The 25,401-nt window shown below is 35.0% G+C and overlaps 1 protein-coding gene across 1 annotated transcript; it reads left to right on the top strand.

Annotated features, from left to right (window-relative positions):
- The first annotated feature begins 22,543 nt into the window (after positions 1 to 22,543).
- On the top strand, positions 22,544 to 24,151 carry LOC106674315 (ovochymase-2-like). The gene has a single exon (XM_014406958.2). The coding sequence runs from the start codon at positions 23,163 to 23,165 to the stop codon at positions 24,147 to 24,149; it is 987 nt and encodes a 328-aa protein (XP_014262444.1). The 5' UTR covers positions 22,544 to 23,162; the 3' UTR covers positions 24,150 to 24,151.
- The last annotated feature ends 1,250 nt before the right edge of the window (positions 24,152 to 25,401 follow it).

The following is a 25,401-nucleotide window of genomic DNA, read 5'->3' as shown; positions in this document are numbered from 1 at the left end:
ACTGTTGAACATCTTGGAAAAAAGATCTTAAATTATCTGCATTTTTTTTTTTTAAATAATCTTATTATGAATGCAATTTCTTTTTCTCAAGATATATTTCAACACTAATCGAGTTAAAGTAAAAAAAATATAATTGTTTTTTAAATTATGCAATATTTAAATGTACTAATTTCGAGGTCCGCTTGACCAATTAATGCATTACAATTAATTAAGGTTTTTTAGTTGAGATAAAAAAGTCAATGGCAAGAGCGGGATTCGAACCCACGATCTTCGGCTAGATACGCCGCTGTTCTACCACTTGAGCTATCGTGACCTCTATCCACTCGGACACTAACTTCCCATCTCAACCCCACCTTTTGAATTTTCCCTCCTTTTTGCCATTTTTCAAATGTCGGGTAATCGGATTGGATTCTCGGCGACAAACGAAATGGCCACGGAATGTTAATGAACGTATACATCATTTTAACTTATTAAATTCACTAGATAAAAAATCGGAGGGATAATTCAATAGGTGGGGTTGAGATGGGAAGTTAGTGACCGAGTGGATCGAGGTCACGATAGCTTAAGTGGTAGAGCAGCGGCGTATCTAGCCAAAGATCGTGGGTTCCAATCCCGCTCCTGCCATTGACTTTTTTATCTCAACTAGAAAACCTTAATTAATTATGCAATATGTTCTAACTGCGATACTGTCCTAAAAAAATATGCCCTGATGATGTATAATAGTCGAAAGCTCGGCAAAAGAATTGTCGTTCTGTTGTGACCTTACTGAAGATCCTTTTTTTTTTCAAATTTTTTTGACAGTTTATTGCACTGTTGAAATTACATTTCTATTTATATTGTTCAGAATTTCCTAGTGAAAAAGTCATATTGCCTGAAGTTTTTTCCATGAACTAGAATGTATCAGAAAGGCAGCCAGATTGAAACCAGTGAATAAAATGCATTATATTAAATGTTAGGAATTTTATTTTAATAATGATTTATATCGTACGGCGTTTTAATTTTAACTGAGTTTTCAACTAAAAAGGTTCCTTTGCTTTATGATGATATTTTTTCTTAATTTTAATGTGTGGTGATTAGTGATTGTTAATCGATAATTATTCAGAAATCGTGAGATGCGGTCTGGTGTGATGTAGGTTTCAGAAAAACGTTTTCTTTATCGTGCCAACGTTTCGATCTTTATTGAGATCATCTTCAGGTCCTGGGATTTACAAACATTGTTTACATTTAACAAATACATTTAGGATGTGGAAAAGTGAATTTATACAATGCAAAATATATTTTTTATATTCAATCAAAGAATTTCTACTCTCTCAAAGTGTTTGTCTTCTGTGTAATTGTGCCATTCTTGCGTGTCGTGTTGAGTGATAAACTAATATTAAGTTTATAAGTAGTTATTTTAAGTAGTTATTAACTAATATTTAAGATATTTAACATTAATTAGTGCTTTTAGCTGAGATTTGCACTTAATGTTTTGGAATTTGAAGAAAAAATCTTCTAATCAGTTTGGAAACAGAATGAATAAAAAATACTTGAAAACGCATTATTGGATTTAAAAAAACATTAATAAGAGAGAAACAATGTCTTATCCGTTAGATTTATTTCAAAAGTTTTTAATTTTAAGGCAGGGCCATTCAAGTTCAACGGTAAAATGATTTATTTACGTTTTCTTTTGTCCGTTTCACTATCTCTGTTGGGCTTTCCACTAAATCCAGGCGGTGTTTTTGAACCAGCATGAGCCCTCTAAAAAGTTGTCGGACAAAGTTCGCGTCTGCTTTGTATGCTTCACTTATTATGTATTAAAGTTATGGAAAAGTTGGTGTTGAATGGAGCGGAGAGAAAATGTGACGAGAAAAGCTATGACTACTTCCGACACTTCTCTTCGCAAAACAGTCTCCAATCCGGATTTAATAAAGAGCACCTATATCCGGTTTCCCTCGTAAACTAAAACTTCCCCTAAACGGTCTTCCAAAGTATTTATGTTTTTACTAAGGGTTCCAAGGTTTTGAATGTTTGATGATAAAAACCCAACTTCTTCTTAAAAGTGTTCGATTGGTTAAACGATGAATGTTTCAGGGATTTAATTAAAAACCTTGACCAAAACGACAGTATTATTCCCTTGTTGTGCTATAATAATAATAATTATCATTTATGAAAATATACAGAGTTGAGCTTATTCTAAAGAAATTTAGTAAGTATCTAATAAAGACCTAATTAAACTTTAATTAAGCCTGTTGAATCGAAGAGCTGTTTGCCTCATGATGTAAAATATTATCGTATATATTACATCGTATATATATATAATNCACCATACCGCATCTCACGATTTCTGAATAATTATCGATTAACGGTCACTAATCACCACACCTTTATATTATCATTCAATCTGGTTATTTTCATAGTTCTGTTTGGCATTTTTAAATCGGAAAGCTTTTTGCAAACTTTACACGCAGGATATCATTCTTGAATTTCTTTTGGGTTGTTTGCACCCTCACAGGTGAAATAGTGCTTCTTATAAATGCGACAGAAGTGTAGTCAAATGGAACGAATATGTGATAGATTGAAAAGTTATCACCATTTTTGTAAATGCGAAAAAATCAGGAGGCTTTTGGATTGCGGAAATATTGAGTTTAAAAAGTAAAATAATATTATGGTTTTTACCAAAGATTTTATGGGTGATAGGGTGCAACAAGCAAACTTCAACTTTGCTTCTAGCTAAAAAAAATATTCTTGCCTGCTTTGTTACATTGCTAGATGCATGACAAGCCCGTGACTGTTCGCCAATTATTACACCATTCTCGGAATGTGAAAATTCTTCAAAAATATTTAAAATTCGTTGGAGTGTTCCTCGAGCGTCTTCTCAAGTTTTAACGCAGCTTGGAGCTGCTACGTTGTCTTCAAATTGAACTATTGTAGCAATGGTTAAATAAAAACACTTACTTAAACATGTTAAAATTTGGGCCTAGCCTTGTGGGTCGCCAGAGTTTGAATTTGTTAACTAATCCTGGAATCCTCACTTTTTCGAAAGTGTTTTTTCTGTTCTAGGCATATGAGTTTTTCGGGTCAAAACCGTAAAGTCAAATTTAAGCCAATGAGATAAGTCTTATTCCAATATTTACGCCAGAGTGAGTAATAAAATAAATAGATTTAGCCTAGGATGAAACTATTTCCTTTTAAACGCAATGTGCATTTTCAGACATATCCAAAAATTACTTCAAAATTTCTAAAATCTACGTGTCTATTTGTAAACTCGAATAACTTATATTAAAATAGAATAGCCATATTTATCTATGCTCTAATGAATATTTTTTATTTAAAATACGTATTCTCCTTTTTTTCAAATAAAGCATGTTATAGTATTAATATTGAATTCCACAATTTCACAAAACATATAGATATATAGAGGAAAATTAGTGGGTTTCTTTTTTAATATTGTCAACAAAAAATAGTAACTCATGTTTTATTGTTCACATATAAGTAAAATATACTTACATAAACCTAAATGGAGCGTTGAAGGAGAAAAAATACGTTATTGCCCAATAAACGTATTCAGTTGTGTTTTTAAAATCATGCAGATATCGAAATATATCATTTAATGAGCATAAAATTTGCTATTTTATAATAGTCAAAAGCGTCTCAAGACATCTATGATTGGAGACTGGTATACAAACGTTTGCGGCGAGATGTAAAATGGTGTGAATAGTTTGGAATGCCTGTTGGCGACACGCATTCTATCCAAAACGAAATAACGTAAGTGTAATTACATATTCGCACCGACATAACTTGACGTACGTGACCAGCTGTGATTAATACGCTCATCGGCCGTCGACCGGGTCCGACAAAATTTGCAACGGCGTTCTAGGTCCTCAATGGGCCACTGTTCCTACATCGTTAAGTCAACAGATCCATCACTCTTCCAACGACAACGAGATTGATTGTCACTCAGCCTCTCCATGAAATCCTTTTTGACTAATTCAATTTAATTAATTTGTACATTGGCCCGGTTTGTTTTGGGAAACAAAATAAAATAATTAGAAAGGCGATTTGTTCTTCCTCAGTACAGTAATTCAATTCGTGTCTATAATGTCACGGAAGTCTTCCACTAACATAAAGACTTTTGACAATTTGTAGCAAAACGGGATGTTTACGGTCGATTAAGTACAGTTTTCCATTATGTCTGACTAAATTGTACACCCATACCCCAAAAAGAGATATTTTTGCGTTTCACCGAATAGTTCGTTCTGATTCGCTTTCATTAGAGCAGCAGGTGTTCCACAGGGTTCAGTACAGGACCCGACTCTCTTTTATGTTTTTCTAAACGCTTTCCCGAAACCCAGAGTATGCCACGTAGCGCTATATTCTGATGATATTGCCAAGAGAAAAAAATAACTGATTACATTCCACACCAACAAGCACGATTACTGGTTAAATAAAAATGTTAAAAATCGTTACATTATCAAGTGCAATGTTGTCAGTCTATTTCAAAAATTCACTAATTTCGTGGTCCGCTTGACCAATTAATACATTACAATTAATTAAGGTTTTTAGTTGAGATAAAAAAGTCAATGGCACGAGCGGGATTCAAACCCACGATCTTCGGCTAAATACGCCGCTTCTCTCCCACTTGAGCTATCGGGACCTCGATCCACTCGGACACCAACTTCCCATCTCAACTCCACCTTTTGAATTTTCCCTCCTTTTCCTTCGAGTCCCGCTCGTGCCATTGACTTTTTCATCTCAACTAAAAACCTTAATTAATTGTTATGATTTAATTGGTCAAGCGGACCACGAAATTAGTGAATTTAAAGAATTAATATGAAATTCACTAAAGCTCTCCGTGGCCATTTCATTTGTCGTCCAAAATCCAATCCGATTACACGACATTTGAAAAATGGCAAAAAGGAGGGAAAATTAAAAAGGTGCAGTTGAGATGTGAAGTTGATGTCCGATTGGATCGAGGTCACGATAGCTCAAGTGGTAGAGTAGCGGCGTATTTAGCCGAAGATCGTGGGTTCCAATCCCGCTCGTGCCATTGACTTTTTTACCTCAACTAAAAACCTTAATTAATTGCAATCTATTTCAAAAAGCTTGTTTGTTATGCTTGAGGGTTTTCATACTCCGTCATTCGGTATGGTCATATGGTGCTCAGGTTTGGGGCTATAAATTGTTGTAGAGAAATTGAATAAATATTTCGTCAAAAGGTTGTTTTTCTTAAGAACGGATACACCTGATTATGTCTTATATTTAGAGACAAGGATTGACCCATGGTTTTTCAACGCATTAAGCCATACATCCAAAGAGTTTTATCATTGTCTTCTGCTAGACTTCCCCGAATTTTGGCCTTGAAAATATTAGAGAAGAAAATATTTTGGGCAAAAGAATTTGAAAATGTGTGTCCACAACATGGTTTAACCCTCTTGAGCTACTCCGACTTAAATAAAAATAGTGTAGAAAGCATGGTAAATGTTTTGAGAACTGACTTTAAAAATAAACTAAAATTAAGAGCATAGCGGTCTGTCTTCTACGGTTTATGCAATGAGCTGAATCTGTAATTAGGAGAAAATCATCATTATTTAAATAAAAATTATATTCTGAATATGATAAGTGTGATAACGAAGGCAAGAGGTTACCTGCTGCCTCTTAATTACTCGTTCACAGAAATGAGGAGGCGTACCGTTGTGGTTTGTGTAATTTAGGTGTGTATGAGGTTGGCTTCCATTTTTTGGCGGTGTGCCCTATATTGAAGGAATTCAGACTTGGGTGGTTTGGCAAATTATTTTTAGAAAAAATGAAGTAATTTCATTTTTGAATGGGCAGAACTGGCACTGTCTCTGCAATTATGTTTTGAACTCCCTAAAATACCGAGCGCTCCTAATCGATAATTTCAATTATTAATAACGTATTGTGTAAATTATGACTATTAGTATTAGTATTATTAGTATTAGTATTATCAGTATTAGTATTATTAGTATTAGTATTCTTATTAACATATTAATATTATTCTGGTTTTTTCTTTTGGCAACTGGACAGACTGCCTGTGGGCTATTGTCTAGGATGTTTTATGTACTGAATATTTTCTGTAAAATAATTTTTATTGTAAATAAACATCATTATCTATCTATCTATCATTCGGTAATGATTAGATCACACTTAACCTCACGTAACTTGGTAGTTATTGCCAATCCTTGCTAGCCTCATATTGTTTAGCACAACTTTAATAAACGGAGGTTGCATACAGGGTCAGAAGTCGTAAAGCCGAAACGTATTGAGTAACATCAAAAACGGAACGACCGAGTGTCAGTTAACATCTGAAGTATTTATAGAATAATGAAGTTAATTTATTAAAGTAAAAAAAGCCAATTAAAACAACTATTTATTGCAGTATAATTGTGCTGGCGAAAAAATTAAACGTAAAAGTTTCAACTACAGCTGATATATTTTATTGAACTTGTGTTAAAATCTTTTCATTTCTTGACCAAAGTACCGTGTCAATCAAAATGGAAATGGAAATAAGCAAACGGGGTTAAGCGCAAAATCCCAACTGGGCTGTGTTCACTTAATAGTGACATTTTTGAAGACGTATATGAAAGTCCAGCAGACTTTTTCCGTTTCCGATCCAAATGCACATTATTCGTAAATCTTCATTTTACAAATCTGAAAAAGCTGTGATAACGCTCCACCAGAATTCCGAAAGACGCTTAGAGGATATTCATCGTCGAAAATTAAGACAAGCTGGCCAGAGTGTACGTTAGTGATCACGAAAATGTAGACATGCCATATGAAGATTCAAGCGGATCACTTTTTTCGATCTTCACCTGGGTTTTCTTCTTTCATAATGTAAGTTTAAACGCTTTCTATTGCAGCTCGTTTTTTTATTTTCTTCGTGTACTAAAACAACGCTTAAATTTAAATAATCCACGTGCAAGATTGATGTTCTAAAGAATTAGAAACTATGTTCATGTCTTTTGTTTGATGTTTAGTCGAAAGACTTTTGTTCGTTTCTCATTTTAAAAAAAATTCAAAACAGAAGAGAAAAACTGAAGCTCACAGAGTTTAATAAGTTTTTAATTAAAGTGATAACATGATAATTCTAAAATGTCTACCCAACTTGTAATTTAATAATTATAAACATAACATCTTTTAGATAATGTTGTATCTGTTATTATCAAATTCTTCAAAGCTGTCTGCAATTTTGTGGACGATGTCATGGAATGCGTTTTCTTGATATTCCAAAATTGATTTCTTTCTATAAAACAACCGGTTTGCTAAACTGATTTAGTTTTTCAAAAGATGAATTTGCCAAATGATTTCAACACTTTAGTTTCGAAAAAAAATTGATCGAATCTGTTGGCTCAGTCGAGAAATAAGTTTTTAATCGTTATGTTTCAATAATCATATTTTTATTCATTTGTGAGTGAAAGTTGAAATATATTATAGATTTTCAGGATTTATGACGTTTTTGACCATAAATTGTAAGCTGACTGACTGATGTGAAAGGCAATATAGAAGGCGTAATGAAGAAAGATGATTAAAGCAATCGAAGTAATCCATTGTGTAGTCGGAGAGTAAGTCATAGACCAGCACAGAATTCCGATGTTCGTCCACAAGATCAGGAAACTGTTCAAGGTTCCGTATAATTTTGGTGGAGATTCCAGGATTACAAATCGCGTCAGGCTCTGCATGCCGATGTTATGTGCGAAAATGCCGACAAGAGTTGGAAGAATGATCAAGAAAGTGTTCACACTACTGGCAACCAGAAGCCGGATCTCGCTAACGTCGTAGGTAGTTCTGTTCGGGCTGACATATATGAAAACCGAGTAGACTCGTTGTTCCAAATCGAACACTGTATCGTTGTAGAGCTGGCCGTCGTATGTGAACCCGTTAAAGCGGAATTGGGCAAGGACGCTTAGAAAATACACATCTCTTACATTTCTAAATAGATGGATCTCGTAATCTCTGTCGAACGAGAAAACTACATTAATGTCATCGATGTTAGAAAATATAACAAAAGTAGACATATTTTCCGGCGCTTCCAGGGGGTCTCCTTTTTTCAACAGCACTACTTCATTTTCGTTGACGATGGCCGTAAAACTTTGAGACTCTTTGGATTTCAATAATGCGGTCATGTTTTTCTTAGACTGTTGAAACTCGATTTGAATTGTATGAGAGCATTTTTTCTCACAAGGGACTTCTTTTATCACATGGAGTTTTCCGGGAATTAACTCTGTTGTGTCGCATACACTACAACTTATTTTTATAATTTCGTTTGCCCCGTTGTACAGTCTGTACTGGGCTTGTTTGTCGTTCGGCTCTTCCGCATATCGTAAACCGACTAGTCCTAAACACAGAAGGAACAATGCAATCGCCATAAATTTGTAAGCGATCAATTGCAAGTGAAGATCGACTTCCACAATTTTCAATTTTCGAATAACATGTATGAATGAATAGTATAAAAATGTTACCGTAATCGCTTTTGTTGAGTATATAACGACGGCTGTTCCATGAGTCGTTCTATACGCGTCGTATACCTGAGAACTAATACATTCTTTAAGGATCACCATGATTAGTAAATAGTAAGATACGCTGAAACCAATAATAGTCACCAGTACCATCAACATTCTCAAGGATTTTCTAGATATTTTAGAATAATGCTTGTATTTCTCTGCGCTCTTCTGTTTATGTGAGGTCAGCGATATTATGCATTTTATTACAATATTTCTATCAATCGTTTCAGGTTGAATTTCTTTTCTTAAAAAACACAACAAACACAAGGATAATATTCCAGAAATAATACCCATCCAGAAAAGTATTATTTCCATCTCAGCGTAATAAGTACGTATGAAGAAACCTGTTGTTACGACTATATATGAAATATCTCTTGAAAAATATATCAAGAAAATGAAATATTCTATTTTGTCGTGCTGTTTTCTATTGATTAGGGTGAAAAGTAGGGCTTCTTTGGTTCCCAATGTTGCCTTGAAACAAATTAAACAAAACGCGGAAATTATTAACAAAACATAACCTGTAAAACGCAAAACAGACTCAAAGCTCAATAACTCGCATGTAATGATGGAAGCGAGCAAGCAGAAAATACCGACAACGATCAAGCACAATTTTCCAGTTACGGAGTCTGCCAAAGCGCCTACGAACGGATTGCAAACCATTGCGATCGAATGTGCTAGGCAGCTGTAAACAACGGAATTGAAAATATCAATACTTACGCTTGCCGCGGCGGCGTAGTCGACTATCAACCATTCAGCTGTAGCCATTGAAAATGTCACAAGTGCTTCGAAAATTACCAACTGAGTTTCAAAGTCAAGCAGTTGGCTTTTTTTGGCTGGGACGGTAGAAATTACGGTTTCACCTGGGACATTGTGGTCGTTCACTAATGTACTTCTGTGCTGAACAACTTCAGACTCAATTGTGTCTTCTTCCATTTTTTCCATGTCGATAAATAAATAAACGAATAAAATGTCAATTAAGTCATATGGTTAAGTTGTATAAATTTTTGAATTTAATATGTTATAATAAAACTAGCATTGCATAAGAAACGTTGTATAAATTTTCGTTGCCTTCTCTGCGAAGCTGGATACAATTGTAGAAATGGTATCTAAACATTTTTTTTTTGTGGCCTTAGCTTCTTAGCTTAGTTTAAGACGACTAACGAGGCACACAGACGAGAGAGGAAGGGTAAACCTAGAAATTTTCATTCAAAAATTTACTTTTATACTGTGACCCCTTCAGGGATATAAACAAAAACCATTTACATCGAAATTTTTAAGGGAAAAGTGATTACATCCGCCAGATGAAACGATCTCACAATAAAGTGACATGATTCCAAAAGCCGTTTTTTGATAGAAAAATTGTACACAATGGAGAAAAACATGTTGACAATTTTCAAAGATGCCACATGAACTGCAATTAGGTGTAGGCTCAGGCCGATTGAACGACCGACAAATGTAATGCCCCGTTTTGAAAAAAAAAGTAGAAAGAAAACTCGCTTGTTTTCGTGGTCCGCTTGACCAACTGATATCTTTCAATTGATTAAGGTTTTTAGTCGAGATAAAAAAGTTGTCACGAGCGGGATTCGAACCCTCGACCTTCGGCTAGATACACCGCTACTCAACCAGATGAGCTAATTAATTGAAAGATATAAATTTGACAAGCGGACCACGAAAACTAGTGAATTTAATAAATTTAAATGGAGCTTCACTAAAGCTCTCGAAGATCGTGGATTCGAATCTAAAACTGACTTTTTTATCTTAACTAAAAACCTTAATTAATCTCTATGTAATATTTACTTAAATGAAATCAGAACATAATTATTTTTAAAATATTGTTTATTTGTAGACATATATTATACAGAACAAAGTCGTTTTGTGTTTACTTTAAAAATTGGCCTAAAATTAAATTTAAAAAAGTGAAATTTACAAAATAAAATAAAAATAGCACGAATAAGATAGTAGAAAGTAAAATTAATTTTTAAAGAAAAATGATTTCAAATAGGTACTCCCTGTGTAAAGGAAGGTAGATTATCGTCAACATAATAGACGGCAACACGTTGTTATCCGCTCGAGGGTTAGAAAAGCAATTATATTTTAATGTAAGATCAATTGAATGGAAATTTTCAATTTTCCCCTTTTAATTTAAGTGATCAACAGTCAAATGATTTTTGTAAATTAAAACTTTATATTCAACAAGGATTTCAGTCGAGACAATTTTAGCGTAGGTTGAAAGAATGTTGACGATAATTGTACACAAGTGGGCAGGTTGGAAATTAATTTTGGAAAGCATGTTTAATAGCTTTTAACGTAATAACTTTAAATTTACCCCGGCTAACAACTACTCTTTTACTTTCAGACTGTTTCATTGTCTATAAAAAAGATTTTTACAACAGGCTTTACAAATTATTATGCAAATGAGATGTAGAATGGATACATTTTTATAGACCATTTTACTAAAGTATATTTCGTTTTTATTGTTTATTATTCCACGGCGAGACCGGGCGGAGAATAGTCAAAGGCAAAACATACCAGTCATTTTATATTTTGAAAATAGTATGGCGACTTTAAAAAGCGGATCCACCGATTACTCCAAATAGAACAGAACACAAGTTAAATCTGCGACGACAAAAAGATTCCGTCATCTTAAAGCTTTAATAAAAGACTCAAGTCGAAAATAAACAGTCGAAGTAAACAGTTCGGAACGGAAAGAAATTACGAAGAAATAGTAAAGCTTAAAAGTCAACATAATTACATGCCCACTAACATTCATTTACATAATAAATGTATACTTGTTGTTTGAACAATTAGGTTTTTTAATCGTACAGAAATGAGATCAATGAACATGTTTTGTAGTGTTATTACTTTTGAAATAAGTGTTTCGTGGTTTTACTGGTTTTTGAAGAAAAAGATCATATACCATGATAAAACAACTTCACATACAAAAAATTGTCATTTCAAAAATGCTGGATATTCTCTCTTCTGGATGTCAATTTGGATTTCACGTTGAATTCAGCCGCCACGCCTTCACAGAGTAATCGGAGAAATTGGGGAAATGTGTGAGCTGCAAACATGCAATTTAATGGTTTCAGACTAAACAGATAGTTTGACTAGACAAACAGTCCAAAACAGTGTGAAAAGGCGGACCGCAATGATCGAAAAAACACCAAATTACTGGCTCACTACTATACCATATGGTATATGATGGCTGACAGAACTAACCACTATGGATTTATGGGTCTATGATAGAAAAGGTAATGGAGATATTATGATGTGGGGTTTGGTAAAAAGAGGAACAGCCAGTTCAACTAAAATAAGCATTTAACTAAAAAAGTACAGTAAGCCAGAAGTGACATATGTAATTTTTGTAGTCACAAAGATCACATATAAAAATAAATGATTTTATCTCCAAAGAATCCAAATAATACGTCATATTCGGGGTTGATAATATACCTGCGCTCTTTGATAAGTATGGAATCAGGAATTCAAGTAGTATAGAATGAATGATTACAGAAAATTAACTTTTTGAATAATTATAGGTTTCACCATTTAAGATTGAAAACCTTGACGTCTTGTCTGCAATACAAACACACTCCAAATATTACCCTATACAGGCTGCGACCATAGCCACTTGTTCTCTGCTCTAATGTCTTAATTAAAACCCTTCTTTATGCTGACGATACATCATACTGTCCAACTATCCATTCGCCTTGCAGAGGAAAATCGCTTTGGAAAATTATTTCTAGGGGACCGCGGTAGCCGAGTGGTTAGCATGAGAGACTCTCACGCCGCGGTCGTGGATTCGATTCCCACCGTCGCCTCTGGCCCTTTTTTCCCGATAACCCCCAATTTGAACACACAAGAATTCGTACCATGGCTAATATGCAAGATCATAAGGTCAATAAAATAAATAAAAAAAAATTCTACCATGGGAGCCTATCAGTAAATTTTTTATTTGGTTTTATATCCTTACATATTAACCAGAGTATATTTTTTGTAGAGAGATAATGACCAGAAAAGAAACCATGGGCGATGGTGGGAAACACACCCACTTGGTTTTACGGTCCCCCCATACTAATCCGGACTGGGTTAAAATACTGATTTCAGTAGAATATAATTTTCAGATTGACTTTGTGTTTTCCTTCGCGACCATGAATAATGAATTTCTAAAAACTCGGCTTTTGAATTGTCTAATCATTTCAAGCATTTTGGAAATAGTACAGAATTGACTTTTACATAGAATAGATTTATGATCTACACCAAACTCGACCTTTCCAAGGTATTTTTAAATTTATCCAATAACATTCTTAAATATTCACCAATTTAAGTTTGTTCTTTAAGCTAGTTCGAAGTAAGAACATTAACTTCTCTCCTATGGAAGATAATTGGTCGCTGGTTGAGAGATGCTCATTGTGTAAGTCCTCCGCGGGAGTTCTGGCAGAGTTCTGATTATTTCAAAATTTTGAATTTTCTTTTTGGGAGTTCGGAGGATTATGAGCATCATTTGATTGCAAACTTAATTCTTCTATTTGCTTAGGCCAATACATCTAAAACGCAAAATACTTCTTCACATATACCTCTCTGGAGAGTTTGATATTGTAGACGTTATAAAGTAGAGCTATATTTTGTATTTATTGTTACAACAATAAGTAGTCTACAAAGACTAACAAACGTGCAATATTAATAAATGTGTGGTATTTAGTGACCGTTACTGATTATTTAGAGATCATGAGGTGCGGTCTGTTGTGACGTAGGTTTTAGAAAAAAATTTTCGTTCAAAGTGTTTGTTTTCTGTGCAGATGTGTCATTATTGTGTGTCGTGTTGAGAGTGCCAGTGAGATATTCTGAATGTCTGAATATATGAATATCTCACTGGCACTCTCAACACGACACACAAGAATGACACATCTGCACAGAAAACAAACACTTTGAGCCCTGAAGATGATCTCAATAAAGATCAAAACTTTGGCACGATGAAGAAGATATTTTTCTAAACCTACGTCACACCAGATCGCATCTCACGATCTCCTAATAAAAATATGAACAAGGTTTGCCTATTATAATAATTTATGTATAACTTTTGCAGAACCGGCATTGGGTCACTTATTGAGTCGTCCTCTCTCGCGGATTTGTTGAATTACTCAAACGCGTTTCGGCATTGAGCCATTTTATGTGAAAAACTGAACGGGCGCTTCTCAATGAAGATGGCGAAATGCCGAAACGAGTTTGAGTAGTTGAATAAACGCGAGTGAAGACGGACCCAATAAGCGACCCATGCCGATTCAGCATGAGTTCACCGACTCTTAGACAAACAACCAGCATCAAATTATTAATAAATTCCTCACAACTGTATCGGCTCTGTATAAAGACAAAAGAGTTTTTTTTTTTTTAAATTGAATAAATTAAAATAACTGGTGTTTACATGAAAACCTCTATTTTATTATTACAATTCAAAAATTTCTGAATTTTGTTTCCGTTTAAATTGGTCAGTTGAAGGGAAAATATGATGGCGGTTGAATGGGGAAGGCCTGCCTCTACCGTAGAATTAAGCAGCTTAGATCTTTGAGGAGGACCCCCGAGTAAAGCTTCAAGGATAGCCCCTTTACCCTATTTTGTTCAATTACCTCCGATACCATGATTACAAACGCAATATGTTTATGGTGGAGCACTCAGGCCTTGTAAAGTTTCCATTAGTGAACCGTAAAGGTCGACCTAACAAGGTTCAAGTAAACCCTTTGTCGGATGTAGAAAACGATAATTACACTTATCACTAGGGAGGTAGTTTAGAAGTTATATAGCAAATATCGAAACTAACCTGATATCTATTAATAAATTTATTTCTATTTTTTGTAATAAGATACTTTGCCTATACGATATAGTTTTATGTTAATAAAGTCGTATTTCTTTGAAAGAAATGTAAGAATCCAAACACGTAGTGAACAAGAAGATAGGCGAACGGCCAAATTCCCCTGTAGGATAGATACGAGTTACATTTAAAGTTATATTATGTAAATGCACATTGCTGGAGAACGACTGATGTTCATGCAGACCTCCATTCACATTTACTCTAGCTGACAAATCTTTTACTTCGATACGTTATGACTGGAAAAACAAGATTTTCTAATAAGTTTTCCAAGGACTTGGTATTTTATTGGTTTTTTAAAATAAATATAGGTTTTATAGCATTGAAAAGATTTTTCTACATTGAACTGATGTATATTAGCTTATTTTCATTAGCTGATGCTTAATTATATAATTACTCAATGAAAAGAAAAATTTGTGTCACAGGCGGATTCGAACCCTCGACTTTCGGCTAAACAAGCCGCAGCTGTACCTCTTGAGCTAACGTGACTTCCATCGCCCATGCCACAAACTTCGCATTTCGACTCCCCCTTGTATTCCAATTGTAAGCTCCATATAGAAACACTTTTTATTAACGATTGTACTACTTTAGCCTGACTGTGTACGACTCACAGGTATGATTATAGATTAATACTAACTTTGAGGCGAGTTGCTTAATATTTGAATAAAAGGAGTCGAAATGGGAAGTTTGTGCCAATGGCGATCGAAGTAACGGTAGCTCGAGTGGTAGAGCAGCGGCGTATTTAGCCGAAAGTCGTGGGTTCGAATCCCGCCTGTGACACAAAGTTTTCATTTCGAAAAAATTATTTATAATTAATTGAGGAACTGACGTATGTTCCTATAAGAGTTTATTTTTCGCATACTTGGTCCAGGTTACTCAGCGCCTAACCATTATATATACACTTTTATTAAACATATGTACAATCATTGTTTAATCATAAACGTTGGGGGAAAACACATTTTCCCTTTAAATAGCTCGTTTTTCCCGACAAATTAACACTTATTAATTTGAAATGAACTTTTTATAATTTCGCCACAAGAACGTCGCGCAATCGTTAGAAATAAAAAGTGAAAACAAAAAGCAAAGATAACTCTTGTTAACTTTACAATTTGGCCATCCATAGTAGCGGCTGTCTTACAATTATGTCCATGTATATATTTACTTATTATGTATTGAATTTATTATTGCTACATGAAGACCACTTAACAAATATACTAAAAATCGTTTAAAAAAAACTTTAACAAAAAACATTTGCTTAAAAGTTGTCTAAAAAATCATGGACACTACAGCCTTGATCAAACATTAGAACATTTTGGTTCAATTCAATTCTTAATAACATAACACTTGCACAACTCAATAAAAAAATCCTTTATGAGCTGCACGAAGGGCAAAGCCATATTTATTTATTTTTACCTAGTACTTAGTTGTAGAGTACATTAACATACTTTAACTCACAAACAGCAATTAAGTACGAAAAATAAACCTTGCATGTCAACATTACCCTATTTGAATAGGATTACCATTTACAAACAGCGATAATTAATCTAATGTAAAAAAACAACTATGACTTAAAATTTTTATGTTATGTTGCCGACATACAATGTTGTTTTTTAGTTGCATGTTTTGTAATATAATTTTTTGGAATTTCACAATTCCCTTGGGGCGCGTTCAGCTTAATTGCCCTATGATTTTATTTAAACAACCTTTAATCAATTTTGTTATGAAATAGTACAATTTTAGTAATGTCGGTTTCTTTTAATAGACCATTTCTCAATATATTAATAATAATAATAGTTTTCGATCATTGTCTATCTATTCTCGCTAGATTTGTCTATCATTTCGTGGGTAAACAACAGTATATTAGTAACTATTTGTCTTGTACATTCTCATTGTTCCGTTGAGATTTCTAGGTTTAAAATTACTTAAATATTTATAGTTTGGTCTAGATTTAGTTAGTTTTATGATCTTGTTTTTCGTCTGTTAGCGTTCTGGTTTTTATTTTATTGTCGTTTTTTAGCTTTCTAATTTTAACTGATAATTCAACTCTCAATATTCAAAGTTTGTACGGGCAACACTTACATATTAAATTCTAGATGTGAATCAAAAATGTGTGACAGTACTCCCAATATTGGATCACATCCCGGATCCATATCTGGAATTAACATTATATAACATTATATAACTAGATCCGCATGATCAACGCTGGGTTCTTTCTTCTAATTGGGCCATATCTCTGATCCATATATAAAATGCCCAAAAATGCTTAGGGATATTCCCAATTTTGTAGTATTAAATTTTTCTAGTATTATACTTTATTTTTATTATAAATTGCATTAAAATTTATTACAAATTATTTCGTGATTTACTGAAGAAAAATTTAATTAAAGGATTTTGAAAATAACAAAATAAAACCTTTTAATTCCATAATTTTGTTCATTGGAGAAAATAATTTTTTTAAATAATTAATCCCGTGTTTAAGGTCTCTGTTAGATAGCACCTCTGTGCACCTGTTAGGCAAACTGTTAATACGTTCGTCACTAATTTCATAAGGAATTTCACTACACAGATGTTGCAACGCTGCGCTTTGTTGTTGCTGGTCAACTTGCTGCGGATGCTGATCGAAAAGCCTGTTCTGTGCAACGTATCCCACATGTGGCCAATGAGATTGGTCTGAAGGTTTAAGTCTGGAGACAATAGGGGTAAAAGCAGATGGGAAATTCCCACGTTTTCGTGATGATTTGATTTGATGAACAAGTCTGTCTCATGAGGTCTGGCATTGTCATCCAGAAATCGAAAATCCCTGTCATGAGATCTCTGGCTTGAGAGATTTATTCCTCGATAATTTCATGGACATAATGGACTGTGGTGAGGTTGCCTTCAACAATATGGAGTCCAGTTCGTCTCCAGTGTAAATTCCAGCCCAGACCGTTACACCGCCTACTCCAAATTGCGCTGAATAGAGCAGTCTTCGGCGTCAGTATCACTATACAGACAGAAACGCGACTCATCGGTAAAGAAAACAGCATTTCGATTGGTATTCTCTTGTGCTGCACCATATTCTCCAGAATAGCTGGTAGCGGGCTGTTGCTGCAGGTCGAAGGGGGCAAACGATCTGAGGGCAACTTCCCACATATGATTTGTAATCAACATACATTCGTAAAAACATCTTTCATTTCATGTACGATCTGACGGGCATTATCGAAAGGGTTACGTCTTACAGCAATGAGATTATTTCTGTCATCCCTTACCTGCTAGTTCTTTGTTTCTTGCTGCCCCTTCGCCCAAAGGGCTCTATCAGGATCTATCTTTTCTCGGCCAATTTGCTCTGCCTAGCGGCCTTTCCGCTCCACGGAACTTTGTCACGCTTAAGCTTGTCCAGGATGGCCATTTTGGCAGTATCCGGTTGGGACGTGGGAGCGGAATTGCAATTAATTCGTGGCTATTACGCACTCCAATTAAAACATATTTATTACTCGTGATTTTTTGGGTGCCATCCTTTGTGTTCCTTGATTTTGTAAATAAATTTTTTTGTGGATATAAAAATTTTCTCTGTGGCAAATATGTTTTTTTAATGTGAGCGCTACTCCTCTTTCAGCTTCTCTTTTCTACATATGTCTTCGCGCATCAAAATTTGTGCATTTCTTGAGAGTATGACTTGCCGTCTCCCGAGGTGGTCTACATGAACACGATGTGGTTTCCTTTAGACGAAATGAATACAATTTTGCTGCAAAGTCCCCATGGCCAATCATTGCTTGAGATATGAAATGGTTGACTGATAGGTGCTTCATTTTCAATCTTTGTCGTATGCTAGGGAATATCTGGTATGTATGGCGTTCCTTTGTTCTTAAGTCCCACCGAAGTTGTCATTCTGTCGTTGCCCAGTATATCTTCGACGTTTGTAACATTGATACTCGGCCTTATATCATTTCTATTGCCCCATACTTTTGATAGCATTTATTTATGCTGCATTTATTCGCAAATCTATAGGCATCTGTCCTGAGATAACTCGTAATGCCTCCGTCGATGTGGTCCTATAGGCTTGCGTGACCGGCAGTAATGCTTTCCTTTGCGCTTTCGTGAGCTCTGCCCAACCTGTTTTTTTGATGTGCCTTGACCATGAAGGTGACGAGTACGCTATAGTTGATTCACATACAGATTGGTACATAATAAGGCGGATTTTATAGGTGATATCATGTTGGTCCCTAATTGCTCTTATTTGGGTACAACTCACTTCTTTAGTGTTTTTTTAATGGTATTGGCTATATAGCCATCAACCATGTGACCCTCTTGTCTTGCGCTGTACATAACGCCTAGCGAACCGCTAGAAATGGGGCAGCCCCACCCCCACCCCCAGCACGGCACCCCCATGAAAGCCAGTACTTCTCTCTAATTATTACTTATACGAAGGATGTGTATGTGTGCCATGCCATTCACACCCTTCCACAGCATGGGCTTAAACACAGCCCAGAGCACCGGACAGTCACCGGAAATCCCACCAGGAGCGAGCCGACCACCCCGCAACCAGCGACCCTTACACATTATGGGGTATTTTATTTAAATATTTGAACAAGATATACACCTTTACACTCCCAAGGCACAATATTTACTATAATCAAACGGCGTCTCCATAGTTTTCCTAGGGAAAAATTCATTTCTTTCTTGATTAAACCTTGCACAGTTCATAAACATTTGTTCCATCCATGCTGCATCTTGATGATGGAGTCAAGTCTACTTTTGCCACATATTCTTTACATACAGCATGATTACACCTTAACCTATTTATGGTTTTGCCAAATGCTGCCCACTTGAGTGTTTGTTTTAAATTTGCCTTCTCGCCCAATAGTATCACCAAACAACTTAAAATTTTGGGGACTAACCGTTATTTTGAACTGGAAGACTTATCTTATTCAACTGTCCCTTTAACATAATAATGTTACTTTTCTCACTTGCTAATCTCAGCTTTTTCTTTGAGCACCAATCGGCTACTATTTCTACGGCCATTTTCCCGACTTGCTCCAGACCCCTTTTCGTGTATGCTTGCAAGATGATAGTTAAGGTCATCTACGTATGCGACTGCCGGGAGGCCACCAACAATTGGACAGTATGGCCCATAAAAAACGGTCCCAGAACAGAGCCCTGTGGGACTCCCATCGTCAATTCCTTACTGCAGAGTTTACTTGCATCTTCGTATGCTGCGACCCTATTCTGTAGATAGCTAGCAATTCCGATCCTGTCCTCCCTCACCCTAGTAATGAACTGAGAACCACTACCAGGCCTCCTATTGGCATTTCCAATCTCTCGGAATATCGCTAAAGCCCGGGAGACCAGGCTCTGCGAAACGCCAACTGCCTCTGCGATATCCACTTTCCGGTGACCTCGATGGTAATATTCTCACAATAATATTGCGAACTTCTGGTTCAAAATGATGTCTTTCTAAGGTTAAAGAAAATGCAATTGGATTAAAATTGATAAAGACGAGAAAAGGTGTTTGTTTACAAAATGAGTAATCTTCATGTTTACTATTCTTAAGTACTACTACTACTATATGTCTTTATTGTTTAATATACATACAAAGTTTACAGATCGGCAGTATATATTACAGAGCAAGAAAGTCGTTCCTCATGGTTTAAAACCTCTGGGGGAGTCTAGCACATAAACTTATATAACTAAAATCTCTCTTGTTTACAAGTAATTATAATTAATATTTACAAAAGGAATTCATACTTACTTCAAAAATTTCAGTAATGTAATAATAGAACATAATTATATAATAATAGCTGAAACATGATTGCAAATATATACATCTCTTATTTATGATTACCTATAGTGCACATAACTCAATTATTCTTAAGTAAATCCGTTATTAAAAATGAATGTTAACATTTGTTTCATTTGTATTTTCTATTATGTTTTATCCAATTAGCAAGAACATCTCGGTTAATTTAATTAAAATTAATGGAATAAGATTAGATTACAAATATCCCTATTAATCTTTGAGAGGTTTAGAATTAACATTTATTTGGCTGAAAGTGTTTTTTTCTTTAATACGATACAGGTTAAAATTGGACTGTATATTATTGTACGTTTTGCAAATAAACCTATTAAGATTTATAGTTCTTTAAATGTTTCAATTTTTATTATGTTTGTTTGTGTATTTTCTTCCTGGTTGTTTAAAGAAATATACGAAAAACTCTATTGATTAAAAAGTATTATTTTCTTAAAGCCTCCTTGGAATTAGTCAACGGCAGGCATTAGGGGGCGAAAGGAGAAAGGGTTTCGAGTGAGAACGCTTCGAGGAGTGGTAATCAGATGACACCGCCCTGCTCTTCCTGCGCTGGTAATGAAGGCGAGACCGGAATACCGAAGGCCACGATCAAACTCCTACCATAATGAGCTGTGTACTTTGGCAACTGTGCTCACACTTTTTACCATGGCCCTTCCCTTTCGGTGAAAGTTGAAACAAGGGACGGGCCGCCCTAAATACTCTAACTTGATCAGGCCACTTCTCCCTTACTTTACAACCGATGAGGCAAGTTGGCGCTTCTTGCGTTTTAAGAAGGGAGCAGAGAGGAATGTAAATTAAAGCAATAACAGTCTGATACCATTTTTCATCATATTCAAAATGGGCATTTGCACAGAGATATATTTAATAATAAACAATATATCCAATCGAAATTAAGTGAACACGTTTGACACTAGTAAAATATTTATAACATCCCATCTATAAGTACCTATTATGATTCCAACTTTTTAATATAGTTTTGAAGATCTTCAGAGCTGCCTGCAATTATTACAATGTCATATACATTAAAAAAAAAGTTGTTGAAAACTACGCTCTTTTAGCTGGAACATCAACGAGATTGCTTATGGATAAAGAAAACAAGAGAGGCCTCTGGAAACGACCTTGTCTAATACCATACTTTACTTCAAAAATCTCAGATCTCCCTTCACGGCTCCATATGCGGATTTTTATAAATTTTAAGTACAATTTCATCCTGTATGAAGAATATTATAAAGAATAAAAGTTCTCGGTGAACGTAATCAAAGGCAGCTTTTATGAAAGCTATAAAGAAAATCACTTTTTCACTCTTAGTTGACGTTTAATAATACTGTGTTTTTTTGTTCTTGTAATAGTTTTGTTATTCATCAAGATTCAAGCTCGCATACTTGAGGATTTTGATTTCAAAATGCAATGTATATACAATGACAGACAAACAGGTGAGGTCACCAGCCTTCTGCGTGTTTTCTTCTTTTTCTGGTCTTTCAAGAATATTTTGTTTGAAACCGCAGCGATTTCACCGTCTCGATCTGGTTCCTGACTCTATGCTTTTATATGTATAATACGTCATATCCTAAAATGCTAGCCTTTTGTGCCTCAAGTTGTAAACTACAAAATAGACACACCACATGCAATACATATACATCCCTAACCGATATAAACACGGAAGTCTAGTCACATACACTCCCCCAGAGTACTTGATAACCTCGGAGCATTCCGTTCACGCTAATAAATGACATCAATCGCAATAATAAAACACAAACACAGCAACCGTTGGAAACATAGAAGTCTGGTTACATTCACTCCACCAGAGTACTTCATATTCCTCGGGGCGTTCCGTTCACGCTAATAAATTACATCCATCACAATAAATTAACATAAAAGTAGCAAACGATGGAAACAGAAGTTTGGTGACATTCACTCCACCAGAGTATTCCATATTCCTCGGTGCGGGTTGAACCCATTCCAATCTCGCTACTTACTTCACTTTCCATACGTCACGTACTCGATATTCCTCGAGACGGGGGTTAAACTTCTCAAATATTTGTGTGAAAAAGAAACCTCTTTTACGATATATATATATATATTTTTTTTTTTTTTAATTTGTTTGCCTTTCGCTTCGCATATTAACCGGAGTACGTTGATGAAGGACAAGAATCTTTTTGTTGGAAGGGAGAAAGACCAGAAATTCCAGGGGTATCGAACCCACGACCCAATGTCCAGGAGATTGTCTTCTTTTTTGTTAACATTTCGGTTACTGGTTGTAAGACAAAATTTTTAAATATTGACTAGTCAAACCATTTGTTGGTTTTTTCTATAAAAGTGTCAATAAAAAATTGTAAATCATATGTTTAATTGTTCCTATATAAGTAAAATATAATAAAAATTGGCTGTTGAAAGTCGAAAATTTTTTTTACACAAAAAACGGGTTCTGTTGTTTGCAAAATCATCCATATCAAAAAATTATGGTAAACATTACATAGCAATTTTATAAATATATTAATAAAATAACGGCCGTACGATTTTCGTCGATTTTGAAAGGAAAGAAAATGTAAATACGCTTTAGAAATAATTACAAAATTGCGTCCATAACGCTTAGATGATGAAATTGTAAAAATGTAATAAAACATGTTCAGATTTACTTTTTTTACTCAGGATTCATCTTCCGTTGGAAGGAATCACGTGAAAAAATAATTTATGAACACATATGTTTTACAAAGGAGTACCCATTAAAATGTGAAATATCACTTTTACTAGAACGTTTCGTAACACAATGAGATTGTTTGTTTGTCGTTTCTTTGTACTTACATCCGGTTATGTAACATCTAAACTGAAGGATTTTTCCTGGCTTTAAATTTCATTGTAGCTAATTAGTTGAAAAAGACGCAAGTTAGTTTCCAACGTCCGCGTCATTCGGAAAGTGCTGTTGTGTATAACGTTTCGAATGTGATGTTCTATGAGTCGGGGTTGAAGTCAGATTTATTAATTTATCAAACCTTACGCAGTGAATTTCACCATTCTCATGTTATTCATATCAACAGAAGTTAAAAAAATTGCCATTTTTACATTAGCCACATGCAATTTAATCGTGAATGTGCAATGCAAAATACGCGACGAGAAAATCATCGGCGGACGAAAGGCCTACAAGACAGAAGGTTTGTTCATGGCGAGTTTTCAACAAGCTGTAGACGGTAAACATATATGCGGTGCTACGTTGTACTCGCCATCATATCTTCTCACATCTTGTAAGTGTATTTCCGAGAAGGTTAATAGTACAGAGCAACGTGTAGCTCCACTTCCTCCTTATCAGTATCAGGTGTCCGCAGGCAGCAAGTACAACTTTCCGAAAGAGGATGGCTACGTAACCGCCAAAGTGGAAGCTTTATACCAGCACCCCGAATGCCGAATAGACCCCGAATCTTGGATTTGGATTAACAACCTGGGCATCATCTACGTCGAGAAACCGTTTGAAGAAGGGCAATCCATCAAATTTATCTCTTTCCCTTCCACACAATCGGATTACACAAGAGCCCGGTTTGATATATTCCAAGACCAGTCATACAGGTATAATGGCAACAAAATGTGTGACGTCTTCGGCTGGGGTTGCATCCGTTACAACAAGAAAGATGGCTGCTTCGGAGACAAGATCCCGCTCCGTTTGAGGAAACTGCAGTTGATAACGCCGGAAGATTGTCAAGAAAACTTGTGTCAGGTGAACGGCAAGATTTGTAAATTTTGGCCTTATCAAAATAACGCATTTTGCGCTTACGTACATATTGGCTTCGGGTCTTTGTGTCGAGGCGATGGCGGCTCCCCTTTCGTCTGCAACAACGTCATGCTTGGAGTAGCGTCATGGAACTACAACTGCAGTAGAAAAATCCTCGTGAATATCGTCAATGAATTGGATTTAAATTTTATGAAACTAGATAAATCACGTGCGTCTTGTGTATGTCCTATATTTGGTTTATTTTTCACTGTACTGGTTTTAAGTCATATCATTAAATTCTAACTACTAACATGTGTCTTAATTTTTTGTAAATACATTGTTTACATTTGTGATAAAAAACGAAAATAATGTCAAAGGATAGTAAGACTTTGCACGTATACTAATAAATTATTCACAAATTCAAATCAATTTTATGCCTTAAGCAGGGGAACACACTTACCCCAATGTGTAATTCCATTGTATTTTATTATCACTCCTAAATCTTTCTTTTTGCATTCCATGATTTTTGTTTGTTTTTAAAGCATATTAAAACGTGTAAAACGTGCTGTTTTTAAATTTTTAAATTACAATTGGACAAAACAGACGCAACATGCCTTGCGGGTTTGTAGTATAACCGGAGCGCCGTAAATTTTCGATTCAGTAGCTAGCTGTTCAAACTAGTAACATGCGATACCCAAAAATATTCGATACCAGTACTCTTTACTGGTACGAAAGAAATATTCGATATTACTCAATTATCGACAGAAATTATTCAACACTAACGAGTATTAGTACTTTGTTGTCTATTTATAAATTATCAACTTACTCATTGTGGACTTGTGCGTAAAATACGCTCATCCTTTAAAATAATCAAGATTTTGCAGTTTTTTCATATTTTTCATATAGTGGGTACGTAAGTAAGAACAAGAAAAAATTGTGAACAATTTCAACACAATTGGTATTTCAATTTTATCGTTATCAAGTTTTNATTTGTTTTTATATTACTGAAGTCTGCTTTCTCCATAAAATTCTGTGCAGGCCTAAAATATAACGAATCAAATTCAATTGGGATACATACTTTGCTTTTTCAAACTTTAACTACATACTGTTAATAGTTATGTCATTAAAAAGTTACAAAGAGGTAATATGATTAGGTTGCGTACGTAGGTCGGAGGTATAAATCGAATAAAGGAAAGGAGCGAGCACGCTGCCCTGTGGGATAACTCATGTTCTAAAGACATAGAATAGAAGGAACGCCAACAGAGTTATACTGAAAAAGGTCCGTGTTGAGTGATTGTTAAATAGATCTTCATTCCTTTATATTTCCTTTCAGATTCTAAACAATTCCATATAAAGAAGGAGAAAATTAATGACTGGTTTAAATATGTACATGTAGATAGTTCCTACTCACAGTGTACACTTACTGCGAGTAGGAACTATCTTTTTATAGAAAGATTGAACACCACACTCACTCCACCATTCATCACTTTTTACAGTCATTGTTTTTATGCCATAGGCTTAATGTGTATTCTACGAAAAAACAAATAACATGCAA

This window comes from Cimex lectularius, unplaced genomic scaffold (genome assembly GCF_000648675.2).
Source record: "Cimex lectularius strain Harlan isolate CLEC.00 unplaced genomic scaffold, Clec_2.1 scaffold63, whole genome shotgun sequence".
Classification (NCBI taxonomy): Eukaryota; Metazoa; Arthropoda; class Insecta; order Hemiptera; family Cimicidae; genus Cimex; species Cimex lectularius.
The sequence above is the reverse complement of the archived record's forward strand: the minus strand, read 5'-3'. Positions and strand labels throughout refer to the sequence as shown.

Bases quoted from the DNA above. Each gene is read 5' to 3' on its own strand.
- LOC106674315 (XM_014406958.2), top strand. From the start codon at position 23,163: ATGTTATTCATATCAACAGAAGTTAAAAAAATTGCCATTTTTACATTA.